Source organism: Cryptococcus depauperatus, chromosome 3 (assembly GCF_001720195.1).
Source record: "Cryptococcus depauperatus CBS 7841 chromosome 3, complete sequence".
Taxonomy (NCBI): domain Eukaryota; kingdom Fungi; phylum Basidiomycota; class Tremellomycetes; order Tremellales; family Cryptococcaceae; genus Cryptococcus; species Cryptococcus depauperatus.
Window position 1 is genome coordinate 254,998 of NC_089470.1, and position 18,291 is coordinate 273,288.

At 43.0% G+C, this 18,291-nt stretch overlaps 7 protein-coding genes across 7 annotated transcripts; 4 read left to right on the forward strand and 3 right to left on the reverse strand.

Annotated features, from left to right (window-relative positions):
• Positions 1–129: 129 nt before the first annotated feature.
• On the forward strand, positions 130–1,455 carry L203_102381 (phosphoserine transaminase; the record flags this gene model as incomplete). The annotated part of the gene is made up of 3 exons (XM_066211807.1): positions 130–301; positions 347–1,315; positions 1,367–1,455. 3 exons carry the CDS (start codon positions 130–132, stop codon positions 1,453–1,455), a joined length of 1,230 nt encoding a protein of 409 aa, XP_066067904.1.
• Positions 1,456–2,755: 1,300 nt separating this feature from the next.
• On the reverse strand, positions 2,756–3,730 carry L203_102382 (uncharacterized protein; the record flags this gene model as incomplete). The annotated part of the gene is made up of 6 exons (XM_066211808.1): positions 2,756–2,789; positions 2,840–2,940; positions 2,988–3,149; positions 3,195–3,423; positions 3,479–3,641; positions 3,691–3,730. 6 exons carry the CDS (start codon positions 3,728–3,730, stop codon positions 2,756–2,758), a joined length of 729 nt encoding a protein of 242 aa, XP_066067905.1.
• Positions 3,731–3,992: 262 nt separating this feature from the next.
• L203_102383 (uncharacterized protein) lies at positions 3,993–6,061 on the forward strand (the record flags this gene model as incomplete). Its single annotated transcript, XM_066211809.1, has 7 exons — positions 3,993–4,458; positions 4,509–5,005; positions 5,056–5,366; positions 5,420–5,618; positions 5,670–5,945; positions 5,991–6,005; positions 6,056–6,061. 7 exons carry the CDS (start codon positions 3,993–3,995, stop codon positions 6,059–6,061), a joined length of 1,770 nt encoding a protein of 589 aa, XP_066067906.1.
• A 1,543-nt stretch (positions 6,062–7,604) lies between these two features.
• L203_102384 (uncharacterized protein) lies at positions 7,605–8,001 on the forward strand (the record flags this gene model as incomplete). The annotated part of the gene is made up of 4 exons (XM_066211810.1): positions 7,605–7,636; positions 7,697–7,747; positions 7,793–7,850; positions 7,942–8,001. The coding sequence occupies 4 exons, from the start codon at positions 7,605–7,607 to the stop codon at positions 7,999–8,001; spliced, it is 201 nt and encodes a 66-aa protein (XP_066067907.1).
• A 252-nt stretch (positions 8,002–8,253) lies between these two features.
• L203_102385 (uncharacterized protein) lies at positions 8,254–9,857 on the reverse strand (the record flags this gene model as incomplete). Its single annotated transcript, XM_066211811.1, has 5 exons — positions 8,254–8,888; positions 8,937–9,117; positions 9,191–9,316; positions 9,369–9,487; positions 9,539–9,857. The coding sequence occupies 5 exons, from the start codon at positions 9,855–9,857 to the stop codon at positions 8,254–8,256; spliced, it is 1,380 nt and encodes a 459-aa protein (XP_066067908.1).
• A 343-nt stretch (positions 9,858–10,200) lies between these two features.
• Positions 10,201–13,293, reverse strand: L203_102386 (uncharacterized protein; the record flags this gene model as incomplete). The annotated part of the gene is made up of 5 exons (XM_066211812.1): positions 10,201–11,143; positions 11,192–11,696; positions 11,746–11,965; positions 12,013–12,546; positions 12,673–13,293. 5 exons carry the CDS (start codon positions 13,291–13,293, stop codon positions 10,201–10,203), a joined length of 2,823 nt encoding a protein of 940 aa, XP_066067909.1.
• A 305-nt stretch (positions 13,294–13,598) lies between these two features.
• On the forward strand, positions 13,599–15,974 carry L203_102387 (uncharacterized protein; the record flags this gene model as incomplete). Its single annotated transcript, XM_066211813.1, has 1 exon — positions 13,599–15,974. The coding sequence occupies one exon, from the start codon at positions 13,599–13,601 to the stop codon at positions 15,972–15,974; it is 2,376 nt and encodes a 791-aa protein (XP_066067910.1).
• Positions 15,975–18,291: the final 2,317 nt, after the last annotated feature.

Sequence of the window (18,291 nt, forward strand, 5' to 3'; positions counted from 1 at the left end):
CTTTCGTAATCAGTACCTGAATTCGACTTTCCGACTCATATCTCGAAAGATAAACATTTTATAACTCGAATTTATATTTCTTCTTTATTCCTTTTCACTTTATTTTTATTCTTTATAAACAACTTCAACATGCCGGAAAGAGAAGATATTCACAACTTTGCTGCAGGCCCTTCCCCATTGCCCACTAATGTGCTTGAAGATGCAAGCAAGGGGTTGTTGAACTATGCTGACACCGGAATGGGTATCTGTGAACTCAGTCATAGAGGTAAAGAGTTCAAGGCTGTCGTTGAAGAGGCTGATGGTATGTGAAATGTTTGGTGATAGAAAAAGGCTCATACTCTATCAGCCAGCTTGAGAAATCTCCTCAACATCCCCTCAAACTACACCATTCTCTTCTCTCAAGGTGGTGGCACGGGCCAGTTCTCTGCCGTACTCCTGAATCTTTTGTCAGCTTACCGTCTCACGCATCCAGTCCCTGCAGAAGAATTCAAGCCGCCTACGATCGATTATGTCATTACTGGTTCTTGGTCCTCCAAAGCCTATGCCGAAGCTCAGCGATTGACCTTGTCACCTTTCCCTAGTTGTCCAGCATTTGCCGTACCTCGAGTGGCAGCCACAACAGAGCCCACTAGCTACACTCGGCTTCCAAAACGAGACGAGTACGATTTTAGTAAAGAGGCTGCTTTTGTGTATTACTGCGAAAATGAGACAATCAACGGTATCGAGTTTCCGCCCAACGTCAATGACGAGGCTGCGTTTCCCTTCGACCTTGTCCCAGAGGGTGTCAACATTGTTGCTGACTATTCGTCTTCATTCACCTCTCGTCCTATTCAGTGTATAGATAGGTACGCCATCATTTATGCAGGCGCGCAAAAGAATATTGGCCCGTCGGGCGTGACAGTATTAATTGTGAGAAACGACTTGTTGGTGGATACAACCGCGGCAGCTAAGCTTGGTTGCGTCCCTGTGACTCCAATTACATACGAGTACAAGACTCTTGCTGATCATGCGTCTCTCTACAACACACCTCCCACATTCCCAATTTATGTTTGTGCTCTCGTTCTTTCGCGCATGCTAGAGGAAGGTGGCTTGGAAGGTTTGGAACGAGTAAACAAACAAAAGGCTGAGCTTCTATACAAAACGCTGGATGAAGCGGAGATTCGAGGTAAGATTAAGACTGTTGTAAGGGAAAAAAGCGCAAGAAGCTGGGTGAACGTGACGTTTGAAATTGTTGGAGAAGGAATGGAAAAGGCTTTTTTGGAAGGAGCAGAAAAAAGAGGATTCAAACAGCTTAAAGGCCATCGATCTGTGGGCGGTACGTCGTTTCTACATGTAGACATTGAAGATCTGACAAAATCTACTTTAGGAATAAGAGCGAGCATCTACAATGCAGTTACGCTCAGATCTGTTGAAGAGTTGTGTCGATATATACAGGAATTCACTACTCGCCAATAAAAGAGAGAATTGTCTACAAAGATTAGAAGACGATGCCATTTTTATGAATGTGGTAGTCTGCACACTCTATGTAAACAAACCTGTTCACATGGCTTTCTGTCTAATGCAGATTGTTTTGGGAACACCCATCGTCCATCTTGGTAGGGAAGATTTCCAGCTGTCGTGTCATAACGGTGCGCATATAGTGTTGGATTGAAACAATGTTTCTCTTTGGGACCACTAATAAGATCCCTATAGGCAGCGGCAAGATTAATCCCACAAAAGCAGTTTGACGCAGCACTCGATTATTCAACCATGCTCTGGCTCGCTTCAGTGAAGGTACATCAGGGTAAGGATTGTTTATATCCTGAGTGCAACCACACCTAAGTTTTTCAAAGTTCTTTTGAGAGCATGTTCAATCCGACATGAACATTTCAAGCTTCAAATTCCAACTATCTACTAATAATTTAGAAAAGTCAGAGATGACTGCAACAATTCCTAATTTAAAAATAAATTCAAAGATCATTCTCACTATCTAACAAGCTTATATTCACCCTACCTTCGTTCAATTGGCAGATCAAACGGAAATTACTGGTAGATTCATCTGCACAAGGTCACCAACTTGCTGTCCAAGTTGCTTGGCATGAGTAGACTCGACTGAGCCTGGAAGAGCTTATATGGAAGACAATAACTTCCAACATGGTTTGAAAGACAGTTCAATAGCGATGTTTGATGTTGACAGGGTTATAGACAGAGAAAGGTCAAGAGAGTTGATATAATGTATTTTGAGGAAGTGGCTTGGTTGAATGGACCGAGACCTAACCGACCGTTGTAGAATCTGAGGATATAAGAGAGCAATCTTAGTTCATAGCTCCCCAGTGGATGCATTTTAATTACCTGTCACTGTTTCGAACAGTTAGACATTACTCAGCCAAGCTCCATCCCATCCCAAGGCCTATCAGCTCCTTCTCCTGCTTTACCACTATCCTGGCAGATGTGCTGTGTTATTGCCATCAACAAGGTGTAGAGTGACAAAAGTAAGAGTCATGGAGACAAGGAAGCAGACTATCAAGACTCATTTGGAACAGAGGACGAAGTGGCAAGTGCTTGTCGTTGCAGAGTCAAAGTACCAAGCATCTCATAAGCTGATGTAGAACCTCTACAAGATTGCAATGAAACAGAATGGAGTATAACTTGTATAAAGCTGCATGGAACATGTATCTTGTCATATTGTATTGTACATAAACTAGTTTGTTGTAGGTTGTGCAATTATTATCGAATCTGATATTTATAACCTGCCTGTGAGTCTATTTGTATCAACTCAATATGTTCCTCTGAAAATGTTTTTTCTCCAACTTTAACCTGGTTAGAGTGAATTCCAACGTATCGAGCCGCCTGCACTCACCGAGGCTGGGTACCTTCTTTCTCCATTGAAGGAGGCAAATCTGAACGGTACCTTCCAAATACCCCAAAACCGGCAGCACAGGTTGCCAGAGAAAACAAAATCTATCGATTTTTAGTATAATTCATTGCCAGAACAAGATATAACCAACCGCGCCTATCAATGCCAACCAAATGGCACTACCTGGGTGACCAGTAGCTAAACCATTCGTAACGTCATGAATGCGATGACGGCCAACCAGTGCGAGCACCAGATTGAGTATAAACGCTAGCCATCCTACAAGGGCTGCGACAAGTAAAGCCGTAAAAGTTGCCTTAAAGCTCAAAGTCAAAATTTGCTAAACGATAAAAACACTCACAATCCCATATCCGCGACTAGCAAAGACCCAAGCAAGGAGACCAGTGATGACGCCCATGCCTCCAAAGGCTGCAGCAATAGGATTGAGGACAAGGGCGGTCGAGAATGACTTCACGATGGCACGAGTGTTTTCAGAAGTGAAAAGGCCAACCAAGGTATCGTCAAAGTCGTATCCCAACTTGGGACTAGAGCAATCCTCCTCTCCATGGAATATCTGTATGCCAAGAATCCTAGGTAGTGTATGAGTCAAAGGCCATGTTTAATTTCTTGCTACAGTAAACTTACTTTGCTGATTCTCCTTCATAGCACATGCCAAAGACGCCAGCTTTTGCATAAGCTGATGCAGACACGACTGAGATTCCCACAGTACCGGCGACCCTTAAAAGATAGATTGATTTGATATACGGAACAGAAAAAGTGACAAATATGAAAAAGAGAAATCCTATCACTAGACATAGCCTCAGCAATGTAGTATATCTCGTGAAATAGACACTTACCTGCCAAAACCAGAGTTGGAATTGCTGCCTTGGCTAACATTGTTTTTTATGGATGAAATATATCAAAAGTCAAAAGTTTTTTTCTTTCTCATTGTCGCTTTATCGATCTCTCGTGATGAAATGTGATGACGTAATCTTCACAACTGGCGAGCTGTATAAAATAAAACAAAATAAATCGCGTCGATGGCTGGGAATTGAAAGCGGGTCTTCCCGCCTTGTATTACATCATCTTTTGGTTATAACGACTTCATCTTTTGATAATTGCATTTTGAAATTTGTCTTTGATTTTACTCTCTAAAAAGATGTCCCAACTATCCACAGATTATCATACAACTGATCCGCTTCAGGCTTTAGGACCGTCTGTTCTACTACAAGTCTTTCACAATCTCCCGCTACAGGACCTCTGTCGTTGTAGTTTAGTCAGTCCCGCTTGGAAGCTCCTCATAGACTGGTACTCTACGTCAATCTTCCGCGGTCTAGCTGAGAGGATTGGAATCAGTGAAAAGCGATTGAAAGGTCTCAAAAGCATAGAAGCTGGTTCCTTGATATCTGCTTGTTTCGATTTATGCCACGCAGATCCTCGCATCTTGAGCAGAGACAGTGGCTTCAGGATTGATTGGAGAGGTGTCTGTGAGGATACGATTGTGACAAGGAAGAACTGGAGGTCTGGTCGAGCGAGAAATGGGTGGTTGACTCCTGATCGTAATACCATTTGGAGAATCAAGGTGGATCCCGAGGAGCAAGTATTATACAGTGTTAGTCGGGTGGGTAAGTGACTGATTTTCCACACTTCCTTAAATAATGATAAACCTCTGTAGATGGTATTCAGTCATCTTCTGTAAATCCTGCCGCCGACCAAAGCCTTCTCTTTGAATATATCGACGCCGCTCCTTACTCTCATATGGAATTTACCAGCGGGTATATCATCTTTAATGTTGGTCTCATAAACTCTTACGAGGTCCATCTCACCCCTCCAGCTGTCCAAAGACTCACTCCCAACCAACGACGTGCCCTCCCACTAGCTGATGAGTCTGAGATGTACGGTTCAGGCTACTCTCATACGTTGGGCATTCGATGGGAACGCAAGGCTTTATCAGACGATATTCCTCCGAGGGGTCATTTGACGTATTACAAAACAATTAGGCCTCCAACTGACTGTTGGGCTTTCCGAGCTAGAGTTGACAGGGAATGTCAAGAGGAGGAGAGACCTGTCGTAGGTCTCGCGGGCGAACAAGCGATATATATATACGGATTGGCGGATGGTGGGTTGGAGAGCATTCCAATCAGATCACCTCTACTCAGGTCAGGAATCAATGCAAGTTTACTGTTTACTTTGCATATCCACCATACTGACCGCCTCACCAGTACATTGAGTTTGACGATGATCATGTTTTCATCTGCGGCCGACATTCAGTTCACATTTATTCGCGCAAAACCAAGCAGCTAGTTTTGACTTTACCTTCGGTATCTCCAGTTGATGCTACTGTCAATATACATACTGCATACTGTAGTAGCTTTCCGAAAGAGCCAATCAACGTCATTTTACCAACTTTTGAGGGCGCTGCAAGAGTGGCAAAAGTGAATCTCAAGGGGTCTTGTAGCTCGAAGGAACATTTCCGATCTCAGCAAATGACTTTGAGTAGATCTGTATTATCTGATAGGCGAGGATTCACTGCGCAGGTTTCTTCTTTTTTGATTTCATGGCATGATTTGCTCACATTGATACTAGATGTCATTACACTTCAAATGATTTGTTTTGTGCTCATCATGGTGGCACTCTATGGGTTCTTCGAGATTACCAACTTGTTTTAGCTTTGGAAAGCGAGGAAAAACGACAGACAGCATTGTCCAAGAATCTGTTACCCATCATGTTTGGAAATAGTATCAACCAACTCTACACAAACGAAGAAAGAGTTGTGTTCAATACTGTCTGTTTCCCATGCTCACATGCATATCTAATATGCTGACTATATTATCAGAATTCACAACTGTTTATTCTTGATACATCCGCTTTGCCCCGTCCGCCATACGACAGGCCATTTACTTCATCCTCATCCGACTCATATCCCCCTATTCCTCTCTTGTCACTTCTTGACGTACATCCAAAAGGCCTTAAACAATCATCGTGCTTGCAGATGGACGGAGCCAAAATATATCTCGTCTATTGGGCTTTGGGAGAGAATGATGCGGGAGGCGTGGTGGACGAAAACGGAGAGGCACATCTACCACCAGAGGAGACGATTGTGGAGTTTGCAGTATGTGTCAAAGTTTGGGACTTTGGAGTAAAGCTGTGAACGTAGTGGTTAATTGCTCAGGTGTGTTGGCGTTTTGGATCCACTCTACATCGAAACAAACCAATGTGCAGGAATAAGTTGTCATTTATATATGACCGGATCCTTTATAGCAAAGGGATGATTGGCCCATTGATGATATCGTGGTTGACAAACGTTGAAGATCCAGTACTGGCTGTAGTCAGATCCTGCTGTGACATGCTCTCTGACTCTGGGCTATGGTTATACCATTAATTCATACTCTCCGCAAATACGGCATTGTATGGGTCATATGCTGAAGCATATCCTGTCACAAAGCTTTTCAAACAGGTTGTCTTTTTGGACGTTCTCGCCACTCCGCCGTCTCTTTAGCTTGCTCAGCCGAAAAGGAGCAGTTTAGTTCTTGCGCTGATATCACTTTTTGTCATGTAATACACCAGCCTGCCAAGCTCCAGTTGCCTCAAACAATTCTCAACAAGGAACTCAACTCAATACGAACAGTGTGAAACTCGAATGAACCTGCTATACAACAAATCCCAATCATCGCATAGGCAGCGGCTTGATTATATGGTAAAAATTAACGGTGCATTACGGAGCTGCAACAAACACTGGTGTTGACACAAAACAGGCAAGACGGCCGACTACCCTATGCCAGAAGGAATGACGGAATCCTGTCCATTTCATATACGGATAGACATATAGAAAGAAAAGGAAACCATTCAAGGATAACTATGGACAGATATTGACTCCAACACTGAGCATGAAAAGCCAAAAAGTCAAACGGAGTACGACTATGGAATCCATTGTACATCTCATAGCTACGGATATCGCAACAACACTACCTTATATCCAGCTTTGGCTGTGGCAAAACTCAGGAATGTAATCAAGTTGAATATGAATTCTTTGTAATGACTAACAAAAAGATACAGCCATGGGCATGAATCGACTGGATTTGGCGTCTGTGTTGAGGGTAGGTTTGTCCGACATGTTTATACTTGACCTTTTCCATAGCTAGGGCTAAAGCTCGCAAGTGAATGGATAGAGCTCAGCCAACTCGAGTCTTTTCCGAAAAGTAAGGTCGAATGGAGACGTGGACTCGTTGGCCCTTATGCTCACCACCAAGGACAATCTTTTCAGCTCTTATATAGTTGACTCGTCAGCTTTGCCAGGAAACGAGCCATACCCACATTTTGAAAGCACCAGAAATTTATGGACGAAACCGACGAGTTGTTCAACGGTTATGCCTTCACAATCATGAGGCCTTATGACATTTCAAGACCATTGGTGGATGGAGAGAGTGAGATTAAATATGGATAACGCTTAAAAGTATTCTCATGTCGTCTGATACTTTTTGCCTACAGAGAGCAATGAGCAGACAGGCAAAAGAGGAATGGACAAGACATGGCACACTGAGAAATGTTTTCGACCATCTTACCGTTACTTTGGAACCTGATCCTGGGTCAAAATATGATATTATTTCAGAATGAATTTCTTACAAGATCTACACAATCATCTTGGAATTGGACGGGAGTAATATGTCTCAAGAATGGGTCAACAATAGTCAACTACAAAGCGTAAGAGGATAATTCTGCAGACATTGTTAAAGCGGTTTAGTCTGGGTTATCGAGGAGAGGAGAATTACGGATGACCTTGCTGGAATGGAGATGCGTTTACGGGTGAGACCTCAGATTAAATGTATATAGAGTCTTGTTTGAGGTTGACAAACCTTGATGAAGGAGCTTTTACGTCTTTGCCGGTTTCCGATGGTACCCAAAGCAATCCCAGGTGTTGGTATGGTGGTGAATCTACAAGTCAGTCTGATGTGTTAATAGAACCCATACGTGTCTGACCAGATTGTGCTTGTATGGACATGTCTTGCCTGTAAGATCTGTAAGTGACAAAGCTGTTGTTGATTGCAGAATCCTCGCTATAGCAAGTGGTAGCAGGAAAAGGTGATTTTGATCTGACAAGATGTTATCAGAACTTGCAAATGACTAAGGTAATGACCCTTAAGACAATGATATACGTCTTTGCCATATAGTCGCAACGTCCCTGCCAATACTGACTGATTAGTGTGCTCAACACCAGAGAAACAGATGGATTAGGAAAATTGGTAGTAGAAAAGCACCACAAAATAGTTCAACATCTTGGTTGAAGGATTCACCTGATGCACTCATTCTTGACAGTTGCGCTTGCTGTGTTATTCTGTGTAGAATGCAAGGTTCATGCAATATGTACAACTTTGTTCTGAAAGCATTTGTTGGGATACAAAATGATTGACAATGCGATATTTCTAATGTCCCAAGGCTGGACGTTTCACAGGGCTGGCTTCTGCTCCTTGCTGCCCAGCTTTTCTTTTTTTCACTCTGAATATCCCTCCTCCATCAGCCTTGTTGTTATTTCCAAAGAAATCAACCTTCTCCTTTCCCTTCTCCTTTTTCAATTTCGGAGCCTCAAAATTTTCGACCTGAGGCTTTCTGATTTCTTTTAATTCCTTCTTCGCCACACCATCTATGATAAATCGTTCTTTGCTTGCAGATGAAGAGGAAGATTGATGGTTAATAAGATGAGAAGGTAGAGATGCACGGAATTGGGAGGACTGAGAAGTTGGAAATGATCCAGGTATTGGGGATGATGCAAAGTATTGCGATTCATGAAGCATGGAATTTGCTTTAGAAATACGAACGGAACGAGGGGGAGGTATCCGGCTTATAGTGCTTGATACAGGTCTGGTCTGTGGCACAGAGCTACTGAGAAGGAACGGATTTTTGAACAGTTGATTTTGGGCTAACCGCTGGGCTTGTGTCTGGGTCTTAGTTGGGGGGATATATCTTCCAGATGCATGAGTTAAAGATATACGCGCCCTTTGCGCTTCGGCACGAGCTTTTGCTATGGCACTTGCAGCACCCGCCGATTGTTTTGAGGCAGCTATGCCAGCTATGAATGGGATGGCTTCAGAGATAGGAGGTAACTCACGCCGCGAGTTAGCCACTCCAGTTCTACTTTTGCCCCGCGTTCCCCTAGGTCTCTTGTCTGGGATAGCCTTGTCTAAGAATACGATACTCTTTGACTTTTTCTCATCTTCTAGTTGTTTATATCTAGCAGCTACTCGATCAGCTGCTTGCAATTGTCTTTCTGCAGCATCTTCTCTTGCTCTCTATATGAAACATCAGCCTTAAAACATTGAATACATTGCCAAACCAAAAAATGGCAGTGAGATTTCGTCTTACTTTATACATCTTTCTCCATCCGCTAGTACGAGGCTCTCCATGGTTTTCTCGACATCCTACATAGAACAATCTGAAATCTTGCAGTACGAATATCTCCCAGAGCCAATCAGTGTCTTTTTGTATATGCTAGAGAAAGTTTTTTGAGTACTATCGTTGATGAATCCAGGCCATTACTGACTGGACTATTGCTTTCAATCTCCACCAACTGGTCAAAAGGTAGCTCATCAATGAACGGCTTCACTAATGAGTATTCCAAGTCTCCAATATTCCATATTCTGGAAGAATTGGCTTGGATCACTACGACCATAGTCATTTTCATTCTTCAAAGCCAAGTAACCCCAGACATACCTTCCATGCACAAGTTCTTCAGAGTCCGCGTTCCAACCTTTGCAGCAACTTCCTTTCTTTTTTTCTTATTCCTCAGCTCTGATAGCCTGGCCTCTATATCATTTTTCGAGACCGAAGAGCTGCTGCTTATATGAGGATATTTGGTACTAGGAGTCGACTTTAGCGTGGCCTTGGAAGGGGAAAGTTGAGCAAAAGTAGCAGCGATAGGTATCGAGGGATTGATATTTGCCAGAGCTGTAGGATTCGATATGTCTTGATCTCCATCTGACCCAATGAGGTCTTCCAGCTCTTCCTCTGCATATTCTAGATGTTCAGGCATTCTTTTTGTTGAGAAATGACTCTTGGAATGAAAAACATGGAGATATAAACAAAAATAGATAAACGAAAGAGAATCAACAATGGAGGTGGAGGTTTGGTCAAGCGGTGGAGGTAACCGAAACGTGACATGAAGGAACTTCATAAAGAAGTCAAGAAATAACAGATATTGTCTGTAACAATGGAAGGATAAATTCTAATTGAGTATGTTGATATACTAGTGGAGAACAAGTCTTCCTCAGATATAGCACCGGCAGCTAAAACAAGATGATTAAGGCAATGAAAACATGCAAAATGATGAATAGCATAGATGTTGATGTCTGGTTGTACACATTTTGTTCTAGAAATTAGTCATACGCTCTCGCTTCTTCTTCGGTGTCCTGCCAGCTGCTCGAGCTTCCACTCGCATTCTCATCTGTCTCCTTCTCCTTCCCCTTTCCTTTATTTATCTTTCCATCTTGAATGCTGTCTCCCGTCGCTCCTTGATCTGTTTCGAGTTTGTCCCGGTATCCTGTAGCTGATGTCTGCTCAGCGTGGCTTATGTTGAGGTCATCGTCCTCCAAAAAATCATCATGATACTTCAAAGCAGCCCTCTCATCATCGTCATCGTCGCTTTCATCACTTGGTCCATCCCCAAATGCGTCATACAAGTCTTTTGTCCCCTGATTCTCAGCTCTTCCTTTACCAAGCTTTCGTTTTCCTCTCTCCAAAAGACTCATTTGCATGTCATCAACTGGCTCATAAGCCCCACGGGCTCTTTGTCCGTCGTTAGCGAAACCAAATAGGTTTCGGCGTTGTCGAGAGCAGAAATAGACCATTGCGGCAACACCTACTCCGAATAGAACGACAATGACGCCAGCTCCAACAACCCAAGAGGAGGAGGAAGCGAGGTTGGAAATACCGCTGAAAAAGCCTTCATCGGCATTGACGTCTACTGCATTGGTAGGTTTTGTCATGTTCTGATCTGCCTCCGTACCCGTGGCCATGATAGGCTTGGATTGGGAGGTAGCAGAGCCGAGACCAGGGCTGGTAGCTTCTCCGCTGGCATCACCATGATCTCCAGGAAGGTGTTGAGTGGGTTTTGGTTTTTGACTAATGACAGCACTTGATTCGGAACCAGTTTGTTCTTCATCAGGCTGTCCTTCTTCGGCAGGGGTCCAATGTTTGGCAAGAGCAGAGTCAACGCATTCACCCCAAAGCTGGAGGGACCAAGCGACGAATCGGCCAGTCTTTTCAGGATTGACCTGGTCTTTAACTTTAATAGTCCAAGTACCGACGGGACTCTCATCCCTATATACTTTTCAGCAAGAACCGTAAAATATACAACAAGAGACATACCAATGCTTTAATGACATGAATTTCCATCCTGTAAATCCAGTGTCTGCCTCATCAAACCTTCGTTGCCTGCTCAGCACACTTGTGACACTATTTGGGCTCTTCACTTCAACTTCTACATCTCCTCTCCTCTGATGATCAATCCATACCCTCACCGTTACATGCTCTAAGCGCTCAAAGTTGGCATCGTCCAACATTGATTGGGTCACTTCATAAGTAGATGTGACTCCAGACTCTGTTATGAAGGAGCCTGTCGGCTCCTCTTCTGGCTCAGGATGAAGTGTCTCTAGATCAGGTTTTGAATCAGATTTATTCAGGTCTCTGGTTTTGACATCATTTGTTGGCTCGTCTTTACGCTTTGATTCCTGGCGGCTGGCACGATCAGTTTTAATCGAACTGGTTGTAGGTAAATAAATGACAGGGGAGTCATACCAAGCCTGAGGCTTGACTAGTTTCCATCTTTCTGCAGCCTCCACAAACAGACCGGCATCTAGTTTCCCATAGCCATCTAATATTCAGTCAGATTGACAGTCTTTGTAGAAATAGCCTCAACTTACATTTGTAGCTGAATTGTCTTCCAACAGCTGTTTTTTCCCAATCAGGATCATCTTTGTTGAAGAAAACTACACTCTGGACAGCAACATGTTGAATATCTCTCCAGGTAAGGTCTGGTCGGACTGATAAAGCAAGAGCGAAGACTCCGCCAGCGAGGGGCGCGGCTGCTGAAGTTCCTCCATGCGTATGAGCACACTTGTCTTTACCAACGTCAGTAGTATGCTATATTTCAATCAATATTGGTTATCGTTATGGTTCGCTAAACTAACGATATGATCACCACTGCCGGAAGAAGGAGCCACCATCATCATAGCCGCGCACATTTCAGAATAATAAGGATGTAAACCCTTTCTGTCTATTGCTCCAATGGTGACAGACCAGATAGAATTGGTATACCCATCAAAGTTACACTGATCATCCGAGCCTCCTCCGTTTCCTGCCGCAAAGACAAAGATTGAGCCTTTGCCATTACGACCTTTTTGAACACCATTGACCATTGACTTCAAAATAATGCCCTCGGGAGCCTCCATCGACTTTCCATCATCAGGAGGCCCCCAAGAACAGGAGTAAATGTCGTTTAATTGATAAGCGTAGTTGAGGGCAGCTGCTTCATCGGCATCTGATATAGGAGCAGAAAGAATCCGGACACCAGCAACCTTGGCGTTGTAAGAAACACCGACACCACAGACATCATTCGGTACAGCGGCGATTTCGCCAGCACATCGAGTACCGTGTTGATCGTCAGAGAGGCGAGGAACTGGCAATTCAGTGTGATCATTGAAATCATAAGATCCTTCGGGGAACTAGCACGTGTCAGTATAGAAACTCGAGTCGCGCACTAATAACAGTTTTGAGATGCCCCCGGAGACTTGGTATAACGTTATGTCGAGACCAGAGTTAAGAACCAATGTGACCACAATATCACTCACAAAATTGTTTCTGAGATCATCACTTTCCATATCCAGGCCGTCATCCACTATGACTACACGCACGCCTTCTCCCGTTATCCCTCTACCCCATAACCCAGTAACATTCAGCTCAATATCCTTCATCTCTGTATTGATGAGGTGCCATTGCTGATGGAGCATTGGATCTGCAAGATGAAGGTCGGTTTGCGCATAGAGAAGTTCTGTACTATCTTGACGGAAACTGAAATCATGAACTGATGATATACGGTGTCTTTTTGCTCGTTGTCGAACTGACAATGCCGTTATTGATCTCTTACCTAGGCCCGAAGGTAATGATGTCCAGCGTTTCAATATTGGATCGTGTGATGTGCTCCGTTTTCCTATAGATTCACTTCTTGGGGTTTCACCTGGTATTCTCACAAGCCAATGACCCTCCAGCTCCCCTATAGGCTCTACAATCTCCGCTCCCAGAAGCTCAGAAATATATGATGCCGTAGTCACAGGCGTGGAAGGATCCAGCTCCAAAGCGTAGTAGATGTGCGTGTCGTAAGATCGTGGTTGCGGTGTCCGTGGACGCTGTGCAAGCGATTGTGATATCAATAATGATAGTAGAAGTGCCCATGAGGGCGCTGCTGGGCGCATTGTCAAAGACACTAGTATAAATTGTATAGTAACAACATAATTGAATATCTTTATAACAGTTGGACTGTAGAGCAATATGAAATTCCACCGTGGGAAAGTAAGTCACTTGATATTGACCAGAAGGATCAAGCAACAGAATCTAACAGGATCGTATCTTATCTTCATCTGCACGGCCAGATACAATTTGTTTTTACATTTTATTGAACTTTTTGACACTATCCGCTGATTGATATTGAAATATTGGAGTAAGCAACCTTTTTACATTGTCAAATTAGGGATTAGAGCTGACCATCTCTCAAGTTATAATGGTTGCTACAGACCAAGCTGAACTGAATAAACTCTTGAAAGAGATTTCCAAGACGTCATCAGTAACTCTCACCTATGATGAAATCCACCTTATTGCGACCTCTATGCTGCCTTCATCTCCCCGGTCTGCAAGAGCGATTGCCTTCCTCTGTCTCTCCAAATTCATGTCAGATATAGAGGCAAGCACTCTCGATACTGAGGCCAGGAAGGAAAGGATTCAGGGAGTATTTCGCTCGTATATTCAATCTGTTCTTTACAAGAATCTATCTGCAGTACAAGAAGTGGAGAATGAAGGAAATTCAGAGAACTCCGACCCGGAAAGTTGCGTTCCTGCAATATACCTTTTAATCGCGCTGTACCCCTTTGTGCCGATTGAGACCACATCACTTCTTGAAACCAGAGTTGGAGATTTTGGCGATATCATCGGAATACTTTTGGAGCTAGCAGAACTCCCATCGCCTTTGCAACCAGCTCTTGCCGAGCTTTTTGTTACTGCTGCTGATTCTACATCTGGCCGAAATCTCGCTCTATCTAGAGCAACCGAATGGTTGAAAGGCGGTACTAAATACCGGAATACTGGAGCAGATTTCAATGTTATCTGTGTCGCTGCGTTAAGCAAGCTGATTGGAAGCAACCATGCTGTGGAAACACCACAAAAACAGCGTGGAGATGTTGAATCAAAAGCAACTCCTAATGAAGGCGAAGAAATTGAACTTACCAAGTGTTTGATGCAGCATATTGAAGAGTCACCTGCTAGCTCTACAGCTGTTCAATCGGCTGTTGAGGGTCTCGCCGTTCTGTCATTGAAATCAAAGATCAAAGTCCTCCTTGCTTCCTCTCAAAAGTTTCTGAACGCGCTTATCAAATTGTCGCCAAGATCTGAGAAGAAGGGGGGTTCTCTGCCTGTGACACCGAGGGGCAGTATTTATGCCGATGACGAAAGTAAAGTTTTTGAGTCTGTGGATACCAGGCTCTGCTATGGGCTTACTACTATTCTTGTCAACCTCTCCAGCAAGCGACCCATCATGTCTGAAACAGATAAACAAATCGCTCAACTCCGAAGAATGGCGATATCTGCAAACAAGAATAGTGTGGACGAGTATGATACGGAATCCGTGTTGGAGAGCATCGAAGCTGTCAATTTACGCTCAAAGGCAATATTTGCAGCAGGAATTGTAAGTGGGCTGAGTGGGTTAGTCAGAGTAGATAGCAAACTGGTCAAGGAAGGCATAGGAATACTGTGTCGTAATTTACTGGACTTGCAGGACACTGTGAACGCTAAAGATCTTCTAGCATTGAAATTATCGTTTGTGAGAGAAGGGGGCTTCAAAGCTCTGTCAAATGTGATTAGGGATCTTCTTCTTATTGCCACTACAAAACTCGATTCTCCGCAAAGCAACAGCAATTTCTCACCTTCTACAAGTTCCATCAATGTTGATTTACTTCCTGCAATTCAGGCACTCGCAAAACTTATCATCTCCATTGATCCCTCTATTCTTTTCCCACCTCCACTCCAGACGACATGTCTTAACGCTCTTACACCCCTCTATCACCTCCTTATCCATCCCGATTCTCTTTCCATTCAACGTTTTGAAAGCCTTATGGCTTTGACAAACATGGCGACCATTGATGCATCCATCGGAACAAAGATTGTTCAGGCATCTCTGAAACCACTTGGAACAGAAGGTTTCCTTCAAAACAAAGGTGACAAAAATGAAACCAGAGTTATGATCAAAATAGAAGAGCTCATCATCGATGATAATGAGCTCACTCGCCGAGCGGCTGTTCAATTGATGTGTAATCTTGCCTCCTGCGAGGCTGGCTACAACTATTTAACAGGCGAAGACGGAATTTCGTCATTGGCAAGAGCAAGGTCGAGATTAAATATCTTGATGGTCATGGCTTGTGTTGATGATGTCTCTACCAGATCAGCTGCAGGGGGGACTCTTGCAATGATCACGGAATCTAAGAATGCTTGCAAGTACATCTTGATGGGTGACATTGCTTCGTCAGATCCTTTACAAGATAATGTTAAGACACAGTTTCAGCGGTCACCCTGGTCTCGTATTGCCAGCTTACTTGAACCCATTGAGGAAGTCGAATACGATGAGAATGGCGAAACCATACCTATCATATCATCGACATCATCAGTTCCTAATCCAGAGCTTGTTCATCGAGGCGCTATCATCTTGTATAACCTCCTTGAATATGTGGTAGACTTACCAATAGAAGAGAGAAAGAGAGAGAAGGAAAAGATCAAACAAGATGCAATACAAGAGAAACTAATGAACGCTCTAAACACTGCGAAAGAAGTAGGCAATGAGGTTACCCAACCTATTGTAGAGTGTACGAGACTTATTAGAGAGCAATTGTGAGGTAATTCTGGATGAATCTCTAGCTGTATATGCAAACACAAGACGCTTTGGCATCATAACTGGCAGTCGTTGGCCATTTCATCAGAAGATCTCGATCTCACATTCTCAAGTAGAATCTAATACCTTTTCAAGGAGTTACCAGTATGTAGATGGTCGGCCCAAGCATTAATTTGTAGATATCAATGTACATTCTGCCACACTTTGTTAGTCCATCTTCTTTATGACTGTCGCTCACTACCACAAAAAACAAACCATTAAGCCATGCATACCACATTCTAGTAAGCTAATCTAGACCTAAAATCAAGGATACAATCAATTGCCATGGTTCGTTAAACATAATCTCTTGTCAGGACTGGGTCACTCGGGTGGTTACAGTGGTTGTGCCCTTGGGACGAGATACTACTTAGTAGTTAGGATATGATATATAGAGACAGAAAGCTAGATTCATTCTCTGCGTTGTCTATCCTTATATACATCTTCTCCTGTCCAGTGTATCCAACCCAACACACAACCTCCACCATCCTTGCTTGCTGTGTTTCTGACATCTCTATCATTCTGGTGATAGTTTTTTGCAGGAATTTGTCTGTCTAAATCCGCCTCTATTGCAAGGCCAGTACTGCTACTCACTTTTCAAAATAAAAAGCCCTTCGTCCAACGGCACTGCAGCCATCTTTAAGGAGTTAAGCTCTAAAGAAAAAAAAAGTAACCATTCTGCCATCAAATCTGTATGCCTCAACTCGTTTTCACCAAAGTTCTTCTAGGGAACAAAAACTGTGAATGGGTCTTGAATCAGGCGAGAGCTCAACTGGTACAGCTTTCAAACAAAACCGTAATGCAAACTAAAAAAAGTAGTAAATAAAATCAAAATACATTACATTTCCTTGAAGTGAAAAACGACAGTGAATACAACAACGCTACTTGTTACGTAATTTCATCTGTCATTTCCGCTTGGTTGGTTTTGATATATCTTCCAGTATGTAACAGTATTTCGCCACCTTCGGGTCGGCATAAGAAAAATTGGAACAATACAGAGAAGATTAGCATTGCCCCTGCATAAGGATGACAAACTCGAGCAGAGAGGAGGTTCTTCGGAACCAAATATTTTTTTGGTCTTGTATACCCGACAAGAATCCATCTTGATACTTTTTGATTAGATTTCAATGTCTAGAATAAATTATGTATTGCGGTTAGTACTACTCGAACGTTTCATGGCATACTACGTTATTCTATTCTTTAATGCATCTAGGCATACTCTGTTGTAATGTCATCCTGAGTGTACACGTCTCAACCCTGCTAAAATACTGTATCTAGTTGATTCAACAGTAACGTTCAAAGTAGGAAAGGCGCTTATAATATTGAATTACTAATCAGTTGATCATGCAGAAGACTGTGACTAATATTCCAAGATATTCCCATGTTTCATTCAGGACCAGAACAAAGTGATAACACAGTCATCGCCAGTCTTTGGTCCGGTCGCACCCCGTCTGTATCGACATGTCAAAACCAGCATGGGCTTTCGCGATGCCTTGGGCTTCACCCGGATGAGTACAAGAGGAAACTTGGATGCCTGTTACCCACAGAGACTCTCAATATATTATACATGAAAACTATGCATCATACCAGTCTCCTATCGCACCCATCCAATATGTTGATAAATGCAGAAAGTAGAGTAAAAGAGAGATGCATTTTTATCTTAACGTATGTAAGAATATATATATGGTTAGTTCAACTATATACACTGTCAAAGGAGGTTAATTAACCATTACGTATGACCGTTAAATAACTTATCTTCACAATATACCCCAGACCTACCTGAGAATATCTTTCCAAACGTTGGGCTACGGTTTGATGAATTATATCTGGCCTATAGCCTCAAGCCTTGTGTCAGAACGTTGGAATTATTGCATGGAATATAGGCAATAAATAATAATGCAACGTAGATTGCATTATTGTGACCTTTTGGTACAGAGCGTGCATCTTAATTATTGCTAATATTCATGACACCTTGGTTGATTCATGAAAAGCCAAGATGTCCATTGTTGTAGTCGTTTCGAAGGGATTTTGGTAAATGGAAGCCTGCTGTTACACTCTATTTGTTCACATGGCATTTGAGATCTGTTATCTGCTACAGCTTGTCAGTGTTTGTTCCGTATAAACAAAAGATAGTCACAAAGGACGCTTACACTGATACCTCAAACTGTCCTGGCGGGTTAATGATCAAAGGATTATGGAAAGAGACCATACAGGAGGCTTCAAGGCATGGGAGTCGAGCTCAGTTATAAGCTGGTGAATTCGCTGTTACAGCGTCATCCAACAC